Raw genomic sequence first — 14,521 nt, 5'->3', positions numbered from 1 at the left:
ATATGATATTAGATAGTACCAGGGTACGTTCCGGCAGTACCCCGGGGGACATAGTCATAGACCCTTTCAGCCCAAGTGCCTGTGTGTACATCATTAGCCCATTAGTAAATCTAGTGGTTGTATAGAATTTTTTCTGTATTGTTGTACATTTTATTATCCTTTTTCGCAGATATGTCTGAAACGAGAAATGCATATCAAGAGGTGCTTCCGAAGCATGGTCTACTCTACGAAGAAGACACACCCAAACTCGTGCTGTGTAAACCAAAACTGCTTCCTATGAAATCTGTAACACTTGAGAAGCTAGAGAAGATGCAGAAGGATGCACAGGAGAAGGTTAAACAGCAGGAAGAGAGTCTTCAAGCAGAGGAAGCTACCATAGCGGAGTCTACCGGAGGAGAAGGAGGGGGAGGAGAAGAGAGTCATGTTGATAGACTAACTCTTGAATAATAAAGTGACTGAGTACAAACAACTATTATCAAGCATAAGCACCACATCGCCAATCATGGCTGAATACATAGAGTGGAGAAGGCAACACAAGTCTGATTTGGCCAGTGCTGTTTGGCAGCCATTCCAGGTCAATGGGTGCATGGGGCCTACCTTTGTGAAGATGATTTTCTCCGAGAGTAGCTATTCCTTGATGTGGTTTTACAATGATGGTTTGTTCGAATGCAAGGCACAAGCAGATGATATCTTAGGACAAACCAAAACCATGAATCCACACTTGGAGGCACCGCTGAGAAGAATATTGCACCACATAGAGTCGGTCATCAGTGCGCAGGTTGTTGAGGGTGTAACGTTCAACGTGACTCAGAGCAATGACAACTTGGACATCGATTTCACATCGAAATTAGCCAGTGTCAGATTTGTCTGGACATTTTCAGCCAGAAGACTGCCTTGCGCGAGCACAAGTGAGATGATGGTCATTCCTCTCCTGACAACAGTCAGCGAACTGCACCGACAGAAGACCGAGCTCGAGAAACTGCTTGCCCGCAAGGACACAGAAATTGCCGACTACACATCGCAGGGGGCGCTGCTGTCTAAACGGCGACTGCTCACGCCGGCGTTTGATGCAACGGCGTTCCGCCACCAGATGGCGACGTCACAGGGCTTCGACGCGGCGGTCGCTGCCGGCGGCCGAGATGCGTTCTCGTCGGACGATGTGCGGCGTCTTTACGGAGAACTGACCCTGAAGCGACGCTGGCTGTGCAGAGAGCCAGAGTCGAGCACAGACAACGAGGAAGAGGTGACAGAAAACAACACGTCCGTCGTTACGGGCGTATCCTGGGGCGACGAGCGACTGCCGCCATCGCTGGTGGCGGGCTCTGTCACACCCGGCGTTAGTCCGAGCAAGTCACCCAGAGAAAACTTGGAGGAGACGGCAGAGTTGACGAGGAGGAGGGAACTAGAGGAGAAGCTGGCAAAGGAGGAGGTGAAGAGGATTAAGAAAAGTAAAAAGAAACGATTGTTTTAACGCCGATTGCGTTTTTGATTTAGCTTTTTGTGTGTGTCCTTATCTTTCCCTTACAAACACATGCAGTTTGAAACCATAATCACAATTGCTTCTACTTCTAACCAGGACTGAGTTGTTTGATAGCGATCAATCTACAGACCTGTAGTAAATCGACAAATGTATCCCTATTCACAGCCCACTCGTGTGAACAGAGGCCTGATTTTATTATTGCATCATTTGTTAATAATTGGATTAATATGTGGACACGTGACATACCACACTCAGAACTGTGATCCCTACGATGTGAAACGCTAGAGCATTCCAAAGAATTCATCACTAGTGTGATGTATTCACATAGATTTATTGTGAAATAAACGCAAGTATAAGAAACAACGGACAATGCGGTCGCATCATTACTCTGGTTCTTCGGAGGGGAGAACAACTGGCCCCATCTAGTATGGGCAATATTAATATAATGAAACAATACATTACATCCCCTTCCTGGTGATTTTAACTGAATCAGCTTAATTATAGTCACTCACTGGATAACCATTGATATTGGTTTTACACAAAATTACACGAATAATTAATGCAATAACTATTAATAAACTTTGGACTATTTGCTCAAACACAAATTACTGTCTTAGAGCCTGATGCTCACATAGATTAACACTGAAGGTTAACTCGTCCACTACAATCATAAACTGGAGATTATATTTCACAAATTGCTGTAAGCTATCTGCTTTCACAACATTCTCATCCACTACAGTCAAACTCTAAAGATGTCAAGTCTCTCTGGAGCCTTCCTCATCCGGGTTGATCGCCTTGGGGGAATAGGAGGTGATGACCTATTTGTATCAAAAGGTGACGTCTGAGGGTTCACAGTCAACTTCAATGGGATGTCAATGGGCCGCGGAATGTTATCAGCTTGTGGTAACTGATTAGGCATTAAATGGGACTGCGGAACAGCCCATTCAACACCAAACCGATCATACAAGTCCTCGTCTCTTGTGATCTAACAGTCTCTCTCCATGCCTACTCCCATATCACTTGGGATTTTCTTGAAGAATGAAGAGTTTCTGGTCACAGAATGCTGCCCATGCATCTGATGCAGATATCATACTACCCTTCTTCTGAGTAATGGTTAGTGGTGTGGTTTGATATGGACACATGGTAAGCCACCTTTGACAAGATTGTATGGGGTTTTCACTAACACTGAGTCACCTACTTGTAGGTCAGTAGGTTTCTCATATCTGGCTGAATCAGCATGGAATTTCATTTTCATCTTCTGTTGATTGTCCCGTACGCGTACTGTGTCACTGATGGGGTCATGTTCCACAATCTGGGGTAGTTTGGTTTTGATCACACGCTTCAGGAACAATGTAGCAGTTGCAACGTCTGTTGTAGAGTGAGGAGTACATCTGTAAGTTCTAAGAAAACCTTGTAGGGTCTTTCTCCAGTTGACTAAGAGCCTTAGTTTTCACAATACCAAGATGACCCTCATGTGCAATGTCTACTGTTCTCTGCTGAAGTTGTGCAGGTATGGCAATACGATTCGACTTTAAAAGCACAGTTTGATCTGCCGTGCATGTCAACTCAGTTTTTATTTGCTCGTATCTCGACAGTTCAGAAACACTGACACCAGGGGAAGGTTTGTACCACTGCCCTGATTTCATGCACATGCTAACTGCCTGTATAACAGTAATACTCACTGTTGCAGTTTCAATTTTGCTCAAAGTCATTGCCTTTGGCACAGCATTGCGTACTATGTATGCAATGTGACCGTCAGTTCTCTCGTCTACACCCTCAAGCGTAGATGTTGCAGGTGTACTGCTCGGATGTCTCGAACCGTAGTCTGCCGGGTTCTTGTCACCTGGTTCATAATCAACGTGAAATCGATACCTCTGCAGGTCCATTAGCCAACGCTCGATTCTTGCGGACGGTTTTGATGAGAGGTTATTGAACAACGATACAAGTGGTTGATGGTCGGTCACGACTCTGAAGTCCTTGCCGTATACATACAGGTGAAACGCTTCACTGCCCAGTAGATTGCAAACGCTTCACGATCAATCTGGGGATAGCGGGATCCAGTAGCAGTAAGTGGATAGCTAGCGTAGTACAATGGCACAGGATCTCCATCTACACCCTTCTGGGTGAGCACAGCTCCAAGTCCAATTGGGCTTCCATCTGTATAGATTACAGTTTCCTTTTCAGGATCAAAGTACCCAAGGGTCGTCTCAGCAGATAAAGCATTCTTGAGATTCGTGAACGCAGTATCTTCTTCCTCTGTCCATCTCCAAGGTTCATCCTTGTGTGACAACCTTCGAAGATGACGTGTGATGGTGGCAAAATCCTTGATGTAGCGTGAACAAAACGCCGCAGAACTCAGTAAGCTCCGTACTTCAGTGACGGTGTTGGGTCTTCTTCTATATCTATGGTCTCATCTGCGCGCAGCGCTCGGGATCAACAACAAAGCTGTGCCACGCAATCTTGTATCATGTCTCTGGATATGCTCCTGCATGCAACGTGTTTATTCCTAAACTAAACGATGTAATCGATCATAGAAATAATATAGATGCATATGTATCTTTATTTAAAAGTAATTTTTTATATATATGATAATATATCTATTACAAGAAAAATGATTGCGCGTTAGAAAATTATTGTTTGATTTGGTAACTACAGCAGGTTGATTGCCATTGCCTACTCATGGATATCTGTTATCATTTGAAATACAATTGATTTGAACTTAAAACATTTGAATAGCGTTTTTTTATGGATAGCTTCTCTCAAGTGTGTGCGATGCACTTCCAATGCATAATTCCAACAATATAATATCAAGAGTCCATAATAGAAAATATTCTTTTGATAATGTTTACTTTGACATAATTAAATGTACTGGGTAGATGTGAACGTTATAAAATATGGAAATATTTGCCACCTTAAAATTATTTCAAATGAGACAGGTATAAACATTTTCATATCAAACTGCTGATGAGTGTGCGCTCTCCATGTATAATCTTAAATAAAATATTATTTATTTTAGGACGTATACATCACATGCATGTATATTAACATGAATGACCTCACCAAATAGGAAAATTCTGTAAGACTGAGCCTGTTGGAGTGAGTCATTAGAATATTAGATGTGGGCACTTTTTGAAAGAATACTACACTTGACGATGTGCAGGGGCGGATCCAGGATTCTTGAAAAGGGGGTGTCCAGGAAGAAATAAAGGGCACTTTTTCCTGCTTACTTTTTCTGGTGTTTTAAAAAGCTGCCGAAGGCGACTTAGGGGGACCTCCCCCAAGATTTTTTTGAAAAAAATGGTGCATTCTGAGAGTATCTGAGCAGTAATTTTGATGTCTAGAATGCAAAAATCTATCAGATCCGGTCCCGCGGACGCCTGCGGACCCCTCTTTGCCCATTTCTAGATTTTTATAACGAATTTACATATATATAAGTAAATCTTTATCAGAAAAACTAGCGCTAAACAAGATTTTTTTTATGGAGACAATATGAGAGAAGTTTGTGTGTGTGTGTGCGTGCGTGCGTGCGCGCGTGCGTGTGTATGCTTTTTTCCTTTTTTGGTGGTAAAAAGGGGGGTCCGGACCCCCTCTCTGGATCCGCCCCTGATGCTGTGTAGTGTGTACTGTACGTTGCAGGTACAATTTAACCGCCTGCTGTTTCGGGCTGAGTCTCGTCTCACATTGTAGATCGTATATCGCCGGAATGAGCAGAGCAGACGATGGTGATGTTATTATAATGCATCGTTATGAAATGACGAAGTGAAGTCAATATCATATGTATCTAATAAAAATGACTTTTAACTACGCGGAGATAGTTTTAGTACTAATATTTAGTGTAAATACTAGATTTACTTACGCGTTAGGAAAGTTTAGAATAAAATTTGTAATTTGAAAAAAAGATTGATCTCAGGTGGCGGTAGTGCAGCTCCGTTGTGCCGAAAAGTTTACGAAAATGCATGCTCCGATTGTCGTGCTGAGTAAGTATGATATTCATGTTTTTTGACAAAGTAATTCATGTATCATGTCGGGATATTGTTGCAGTGTTACCAATTTACATACTTTCTTAATAGATCAGAACGTGAAGCGTGAGCATGGGAAAAAGGTGCAGCAGGGGAACATTCATGCTACGAAGGTGAGTCATGCTTTCAAAATGGCCGCGCTTTGGCTTCCAAACATTCTAGAAACCACGCGAAAACGAGAATTAAAATTCTGTTAGCATGTTATGAATAATGTGTTCGACAGGTGCAGATTGTTACCATTATGATTATCAGTACAACTAGTCACGCGTAATCTATGTCTATATATTCACTTGCTGAAGCAATGTGACTGAGTTAATAAACTTCATGAATCATGGCCATTCTCAATCTTCATGAAAAATTCAAACAGTGAAACAGGATGAAACGTGCACGACGAGTGGCCAATACAAATATTTATTTAGGGGACTCCGTACTATACCTTAGTGACAAGAAGTAAAAGTACTTCAACAATTTCCACATTTGTTTTTATTACGCCATTAATTAGAGTAGTTACTCAATCAATTGTTTGAAAACAGTTTCCATGTCATTGTCAGAGTCCATCCAGTCCCCATTGTCACTTCCTGTTTTATCATCATCAGCCGTCATCATCGTGTCTGTTTGAGCCCCTGTTCTATCAGCAGCGCCATTATTCTCAACAATTTTCAATGCATTTTCTAGCATTGTATCTTTATTTTTAAAAGTCGGCTTCTTTGACCTATACCTGACACCCTGCTCGTTCCATAAATTTATTGCTGGGACTGGATCAAATTCTGTGATTAGCGGGGACAGCAAATTGATGGCATTTTATTCAATATTTTTAAAAAAATTCAATATATTTTATTTAGTATTGATCACAATTTTTATTAGATTGCATTGGATTGTATTACAACCTAGATACAATAATGTAACCCAACAAGAGTAGGGTGCTACTCTTGTTGGGTTACATTATTGTATCTAATTACAACCATGTTACAACCCACGTTCCTTCCCAATGATCAGTGGCAATGTCAGATCAGAGCATATAAATTTATTGCATTGGTGGCATTGATGCTCTGGTCAGATACAACACCATATACAACACATGCTCTCACTGGCTGAGTTCCCAGCCCTGAACCAATGAGAGCCCGGTTTACGTTTCACCAGGGAATCAACATGAAAAATGCCCGCCCCCGTGAACGTGTATCAACGTGTTCCTACTCGATACTCTTACTCCTAGTCCTAGGAGGATAGAGTGAATTAGTTTTCATTCTGGTGGTCAAAAAATGTATCAAAATTCTAGGAAATCGTGAGCGAATTGTAGTGGCGTAATCATAGCACTGAAATCGTAGTGATTCCACTGATTATTGAATGTTTAACTATAAAAACAAAGCAACGCATTCTGTGTGACTTTTCAATGAAATTCTGGGGTCCAACATTATTTCTACTCGCCTCGGGCGACTGGGCGAGTGTTAATTTTCATCACTGTTATAGTATATATTTATATTGTATATAATAATCTTTAATATTATTCAAATGGTTGTCTTGCTATGAAAGTCCCATTGTCAGCCTACCAGCGGTGTAAGTTATATAATATAGTGGGTGTCCACGTCCTCGTTTGCTCTGAATATATACATTGAAATTGATTAAAACAAGGTCGAGTAGTATCTAAAGTTAGAAATAACAGTGAACATCAAACAGCTCTCAATGGCAATGTGTGGGATTGCATAGTACAGTATTATCGTCATGTAAGCGGTCAAAAATAGGACACAAAAATCAAGTGGGGCGCACAATCCTGTTCGGGTAATGTGGGTAGAAACCTGTTTTAGGATTATTGATAAGTTATTGCACACTTTATTCTCATCAACTACCCATCCACTAATTAGTTGTAAGGAAAAACCATTAGATTATCCTAACAAACAAATAAGAAAAAGATTTTTCCCAAAATTTGTAAATGAGCACAACTGCACGTTCTGTTTCTTCAATCCTCAGTTCTTATTTGATGATGTGTGTTATTTAGGCAGTAGCTGATGTAATCCGAACATGTCTTGGGCCACGAGCAATGTTAAAGATGCTCATGGACCCTATGGGTGGCATTGTAATGACGAATGATGGAAATGCTATCTTACGTGAGGTAAGTGACAATGAGTGGAAATATGCTCAGATTATGGTTACTGATGAATAAACAGTCCCATGTGTCTTAACTTCCGAACACTATTACAAGTATATTACAATCGAAACTAGATTATTTGTGCGTATTAGAGGCAGTTGAATTGTAAGTTATCAGATAACCCAGGTGGCTATATAGTTAAGGTTATACTATCCATTCAAATGTCAGTTTAGTTCTGATTATGTGTTACAGCCTTTACATGTTAACTCGATAATTTCATAATATAAATTGCTTGTAAAATTTAGATACAAGTTCAGCATCCAGCTGCGAAGACTATGATAGAGATTAGCAGAACCCAGGATGAAGAAGTGGGAGATGGCACAACATCTGTCATCATACTTGGTGAGTGTTAATTCTAAAGTTTAAAAGAAAGTTGCATGCTGTTAGTGTGTACTTTCCTTTCAATTGTGTATAGCAGTTGATGGGGGCAGAGATATTTATATATGCTGACAGGACGGGTATATTATTTATTCTTTCATTTTGTCAGAACTTTAATAATTGAGTAAATTTCATGGAATTCTAGAATTCTGTTTAATTGTTTTTAAGTCAAACGCACAAGGTATTGCAATTAGCATGTATATTCATATACTGGTAACTTGTCTTTGGCCCTTGAGCTTCTGGGGAAGCATAAGACCTAAAAAGCTCCTGTGTGCTCTCCCAGAGGTATCTGTTTCTTGTGGTGTTTGGCCAGTGTCTACCCATCACCACCACCAGTAATATACTTACTGCCACTAATTGTAATAATAAGACAATGTTCATGTGCAGCGGGAGAAATGCTGTCTGCAGCAGAGCAGTTCCTTGATCAGCAGATGCATCCGACAGTGATCATTCAGGCTTACAGGCTAGCTCTTGAGGACATGCTTGTTGTGCTCAGGGACAACATCAGGTAATCAGCCCAATCAGTCAGTCAGTCAGTCAATGAATTCATTGGTTAATCGTTAATTGATTATATGATTAATTACAGACTTATGATTAAATGCTATACTATATGATTTAATGTAAACAAACCATATTTAAACAATTACTAAAATACTGGGTAGTCTTCATTAGTGATGTCACGATCATCGGTTGAACAGTGGCTCGAACCAAGCGCTTGGTTTTCAAAATCTATAATCGATTTCATTTAAAAAAAAATCGAATTTTTTTTTCTTCGAAAAGTTGATGAGAATCAGAGATATCATCGCTACTATACAAGTTATCCTTTATTAACGTACATGTATTATACACACAGTAGTAAACAGTGCAAAACAAACAGTAAACACGGCTAAACAAGCACATACACGCACACACGTACATGCACACGCAGGCATTCAACACCCCGAGTAACTGATTGTAACCGATCATCGGTTACTTGGGTCCAACTGATGATCGATTACGAAATTACAACCGATTGACAACACTAGTCTTCATGTTGGGTGCTATCAGGTTGAGTATAGCAAAGCATTTACTAGCACAGTAAGATTAATCGTAAAAGTTACACTGACTCAGCAGTTTTCTTCTTTTGTTTCAGCGTTGACGTTGACGTGAATAATCGCGCAGAAATGATGAAGATTATTCAGAGCTGCATTGGCACAAAATTTCTTGCTAAATGGTAGGTAAATATATATTCTGGTGTCCAGTTTTTGGCACTAGCAGTTTACATTTGGCCTGTTAATTTGCGTAAAGACATTTTCAGTTTTGAGTGTTGTTTTGGTTCACTTGTTTTCATCTTCATGTGCACATATATCCAGTGCCATTTTGTTATTGAGATGCAATGTGGGGAAATAGCTTCATGGTGGTTGTGTCATTTCAGGTCAGATTTGGCATGCAATATTGCTTATGAAGCAGTAAAAAAGGTTGCACTTGAAGAGGGTGGGAAACTAGAAGTTGATATCAAGCGATATGCAAAAGTGGAGAAGGTAAGTGGTGCAATCTCTGAAAAGTTTTAAATTGATTTTTTTCACTTTTATCTCATCTCTAATTCTCAGCACAATTGTTTTGTGTGGAAATTTCTCTAACCTGCTATAGTGATGTAGTGTCATCTGTTGAGTCATATTGGTGATTGGCATCACAGCGTGCGGCCATGCTACCTGTTGTGCGTTTGAGTGACGTGTGCATGTTGTGAAGGTTCCTGGAGGCACTATGGAGGATTCGAGGGTACTAGATGGTGTCATGTTCAACAAGGATGTTACCCATCCAAAGATGCGCAGACGTATTGAGAACCCCAGAATCCTGCTGCTTGACTGCAATCTGGAGTACAAGAAAGGAGAAAGTCAGGTACACTCTTTCTAATCATCATTTCTTAATATGATTGCTATGATGACAATCAATTTCTCTGGTGGTATTTTATGTGTCTTGTATAGTCCAGAGTAAAGTTTTAATGGAATTATTGATTTAGATGCACTTCTGTTTCTAGGTTTGTGTTTTACGCTATTATATGGGATTCCTATTTCTGTAAATGCTGCCAGAAGTTTTACATTATCTGCATTCTCCATGTTTTTTTTACCAACTATGTAATTTTTAACTAAATTGCAGTAGCAATACATGCATAAATTATTATTTATATATTGCAAATGTAGGTGTGTTCAAGCACATCACTGACTGTGTGTCTTGTCATTTCCAGACAGCCATAGAAATTGTGAAAGAAGAGGACTTCACACGTATTCTGCAGATGGAGGAAGAGTACATTGAGAAAGTTTGCAACGACATCATTGCCTTCAAGCCTGACCTTGTCATTACGGAAAAAGGTGTATCAGGTTAGTGTCATATAAAGGATAGTGCATCATAACATCAAGAAAGGTTATCACTGAGTTAAAAATGTAAGAAATAAGTATTAGCAATTGCTAGTTTTCAACATTGTGTAAATGATTTATATTTTAATGTGTGGTAGTCATCCGCTGTATGTTATTTTTTGTGGTGAACACGATGTAAGGTGACCAATGGATTAGTGATGATGTGCTCAATATGTAAACTATAGATCTGGCACAGCACTTCCTGGTGAAGGCAGGCATCACAGCCCTGCGAAGGCTGCGTAAGTCTGACAACAATCGTGTAGCTCGTGCCTGCGGTGCCTCCATTGTCAGCAGAACTGAGGAAATCAGAGAGGAAGACATTGGTACCGGCGCTGGTCTTTTCGAGATTGAGAAGATTGGTGATGAGTAAGTATGAAGCATGAATTCTATCTTTATGTGATCTACGTTTTATAATACTGTCACACTGGTAGTAATATCAATAAATTTGTCGTTATTCAAATTCGACTAATAATAGGAATTCAACATGCCATCATAATCTGTCATTACAATTCGAATATGACAGAGATAATGGTAGTTGTAGTGATATTATAATACTTCACTTCATCTAATGACAGATATTTCACCTTCATCACGAAATGTAAAGACCCAAAAGCATGCACCATCTTGCTGCGTGGAGCCAGTAAGGACATTCTTAATGAGGTGGAGCGTAATCTCCAGGATGCGCTACACGTGGCACGAAATGTCATGGTGGAGCCAAAACTTGTACCAGGAGGGGGCTCTGTCGAAATGGCTCTTGCACACGTATGTTATTTGGTAGCATCGAATATAAAATCACATCTTTGGAGAGAATGTTGTGCTACTGCAAATTTGTAGGTAGTGCATGTTTATATTTATTGTTAGTAAGTTGAAAGCATCTATTATTGTACAATATTTTACTATACCGATCATTTCTATACCAATTTGGCCCTGTCCACTGAATCCTTGATTGTCTGTGTTATGAAGCCTTCTGCTGTCAGGTAGAGGTGTTATGTTCATTTTTTATTACGTGATTTTCAGGCACTGAATGAAAAGGCCAAAAGCATCACCGGAGTGCACCAGTGGCCATACCGTGCAGTCTCTCGTGCTCTGGAGGTCATTCCTAGGACACTTATCCAAAACTGTGGTGGCAGCACTATCAGAATTCTTACTGCGCTACGGGTAGGCTGCACTGTGTTTAAACTCAGTACAGTTGAACCTCGATTATCCGAACGAGACGGGCGGGGAGTATTTTGTTCGGATAACTGATCTGATCGTATCACCGTTAAATGCTCACGGGACACGCATTTGCGTTTACATGCATTGTTTTATGATGGACAATTCTGTCCGCCAATGACGTGACTATTTTCTTACCTTATGTCAGGCAAAGCATGCAGGTGGAGAGAACTCGACTTACGGTATCAATGGCGATGATGGTACAATCGTGGATATGAAGGACTATGGTATATGGGAACCAGTTTCTGTCAAAGCCCAGACGTACAAGACAGCAATGGAGGTACATATCTGGACTGTTATGGAAGCCACACGATGATATTTACATGCTAGTTTAACACGTTCCCCGCAGATCCACGAGTCAGCTCGTGGGAACAATCAAAACACTGCCCCGCGGATCCACGAGTCAGTTCATGGATAGATTATTGGTTTTTGTTACTCTGATTTCCAACAGATGGCAGGCACTACCTACCTAGAAATTAAACAGGGAGTCTATATTACCCCAGTCTTACATGAACTAAAGAATACAATGCTTTACCGTTGATTCGAATGTGAAATTAGGAGTTTTGAGACTCAAGGTAGACTGCAGTAGGTCTAGAAGGCGTAGATCGAATCAAGGTTTGTTTACTGTTTTCCTAACGGTATATAATATAATAATGGTGTAGTATATAAAATTTCGAGGAACGTTTGCATGTAGAAACACAAAACAAGGTTCATACCTCACATATGTGTAAGCATTGTCACATTTCTTACCAGGAAAAATAGTATACTGTTGACTGATATCATAACAAACGAAATTTTATATTTCATTATAGCGAAAATCCACTGGTGCGGTGGCATTTGAGACGAAAATGCACGAAATGTCCGTTTTTCCCCTGTTTTCATATCAATATATTATTATGAAGGGGAATGATTTTCATACTATTTGAACGTGTAAGGGTGAGATTAACATTCATGCAGAGTAAACGTGTCAGTTTGGTTAGATTTCCTGCAAAGTAAATGTGATAAATCAATAAGTGAATACGCGGTAAAAACGCGAAAATCCCAACTCGGGCTGGTAGTTACATTGGTAACACCGGCAGCGTTGAACGTGTTAAGTTATGCCAGGTGGCGCCATCAGTTGGGTAAAATTCACAAATGAAAATTGGAGAATGAAATGTTTCCTCATTGGTTTTACTTGTTTGTTACAGACTGCAATTTTGCTGCTGCGCATAGACGATATTGTGTCAGGACAGAAAAAGAAGAAAGATGACCAGCCAGAGGCACAACCAACTCAAGAGGCAATGCAAGAATAACCGTGTCTAAGCTTCAATTTTGCTAGCAACTATTGTCTGAAGGAACGTTCATTATGTAATTTGCAAGAATGTTTATGTCTGGAAACAGCACACTGAAGCACGATGTTCTAATGCTGTTACGCACCTGCTTATCTTTTTATTTATGAACATCTGAAAAACCCGGTCTATGTTCGTTTATGAAGAGCTGCAATGACTTTTTTGCAATTTAAGCTCCCACTGAGGTCACCCACCACACGTGACATGTCAATTTGGCACTGGTATATCGATGTGCATTTTCGGAACAATAAATGATTGCATAAAATATGGATACTGGTGTGCATTATTAAAATATCTCTTGACAGCATTGCAGTTTCTATACACACCTATTGATCGTACACATTTAAGCATAACATTTTCCCATGATCATTCTCCTCGATTCCCAGCCCGATTGCATCTCGTATTTTCTAGTCAACAAAACCTTGCCTCACACAAATTTCATTGCCTCTGAGACAGTAAGCAGCTTATATCTTTAGTATATTATGCCATGTACAACTATATATAACTATATATGTATATTATGTATGTATATATTTATATGTAAAATTGAACAGGTTGGACGAGATCAATTTGCAACTTTCTAGGACCATACATAATAAGTCCATTTCCAGGACTTGTCTAGAACACCTCATTTTAAATTTCCACATTCCCTAATAATACCCGACAATATTTCTCACATACTTGCAGGTCCACCATAATCTGTGTGATGTTCTTCAGAACTTTTCAACTGTGGTCAGCTTACATACTCTGTGTTAAGCTAGTATCTCACTGGGCTGCGACAGCTCGCGACTAGTTGGAGACACAAAATTGCGAGAGAAAAAAGCGACAATTTTCACTTGGAATCACACCGAATTGGTACTTACGACACGTTCGGGGGCGAAATTTTGGGCCAAAATTTGCTGGGAGTTCGCTTACATGTCGCGCGACACTCACGCAACAAAATTCCGAATTTTTTGCACTTGCGACTGTCGCGCGACAGTTATGCGTGACAATTGAGAAATCTGGACTATATAAATACGGGGACCCTCCCCAGTCCAGCAATCATTTTGTACTCGGACGTCAAGTGAGATGGACCTCAGAGAAGTGCAGAAGCTACTGTACGAGGACCCACAATTTAGTTTCATAGGTCGCCAACCCCTCACAAAGTTCTCATATTTCTCACACCTTCTGACTCACGGAAACTAAATTGAGAAGGGTTCGAGACACCCGCAAAGACTGTAACCATTTTGAGAGAAAATTTGTCGCGCAAATTTTTTGACCATGTTCAAAATTCCAGCGACACGAGAGCGAGGAAATTGATAACCCCTGCGAACGTTTAGAGACATTTTGGAATCTCCCTCGCTAATGCCGTTCGCAATTTGTCGCCAACAGTCGCAGCCCAGTGAGATACTACCTTTAGCGACTTATAGATATAGTACTTTGCATTTCAAATGTAGATTTTTTTTACAATTAAATGTTTTGCCAGTTTACCATGAATATTCGTTTACCAGCAGTGATACCGTATATTTTATTTGTAATTGGCGTTACCACACAAAATAAGCATTGCAAGTAAATGAAACACATACAAA

At 40.1% G+C, this 14,521-nt stretch overlaps 2 protein-coding genes across 2 annotated transcripts; both read left to right on the top strand.

Moving 5' to 3' along the window:
* Nucleotides 1–416: 416 nt before the first annotated feature.
* LOC106805231 (non-homologous end-joining factor 1-like) lies at nt 417–1,475 on the top strand. Its single transcript, XM_014806749.1, has one exon. The coding sequence runs from the start codon at nt 503–505 to the stop codon at nt 1,469–1,471; it is 969 nt and encodes a 322-aa protein (XP_014662235.1). The 5' UTR covers nt 417–502; the 3' UTR covers nt 1,472–1,475.
* A 3,913-nt stretch (nt 1,476–5,388) lies between these two features.
* On the top strand, nt 5,389–13,224 carry LOC106805229 (T-complex protein 1 subunit gamma-like). The gene is made up of 14 exons (XM_014806744.1): nt 5,389–5,457; nt 5,551–5,612; nt 7,493–7,606; nt 7,888–7,984; nt 8,408–8,528; nt 9,153–9,233; nt 9,435–9,540; nt 9,749–9,898; nt 10,245–10,377; nt 10,599–10,779; nt 10,989–11,175; nt 11,431–11,571; nt 11,774–11,905; nt 12,813–13,224. The coding sequence occupies exons 1-14, from the start codon at nt 5,433–5,435 to the stop codon at nt 12,915–12,917; spliced, it is 1,635 nt and encodes a 544-aa protein (XP_014662230.1). The 5' UTR covers nt 5,389–5,432; the 3' UTR covers nt 12,918–13,224.
* Nucleotides 13,225–14,521: the final 1,297 nt, after the last annotated feature.

Source organism: Priapulus caudatus, unplaced genomic scaffold (assembly GCF_000485595.1).
Source record: "Priapulus caudatus unplaced genomic scaffold, Priapulus_caudatus-5.0.1 Scaffold106, whole genome shotgun sequence".
In the NCBI taxonomy this organism is placed as follows: Eukaryota; Metazoa; Priapulida; class Priapulimorpha; order Priapulimorphida; family Priapulidae; genus Priapulus; species Priapulus caudatus.
Note: the sequence above shows the minus strand (reverse complement) of the source record. Positions and strands in the feature narration are given on the sequence as shown.

Coding starts and splice junctions, on each gene's coding strand:
- LOC106805231 (XM_014806749.1), top strand. CDS start 503: ATGGCTGAATACATAGAGTGGAGAAGGCAACACAAGTCTGATTTGGCC.
- LOC106805229 (XM_014806744.1), top strand. CDS start 5,433: ATGCATGCTCCGATTGTCGTGCTGA. Junction 5,458..5,550: donor TGCTCCGATTGTCGTGCTGA/GTAAGTATGATA, acceptor CTTTCTTAATAG/ATCAGAACGTGAAGCGTGAG. Junction 5,613..7,492: donor GGAACATTCATGCTACGAAG/GTGAGTCATGCT, acceptor TGTGTTATTTAG/GCAGTAGCTGATGTAATCCG.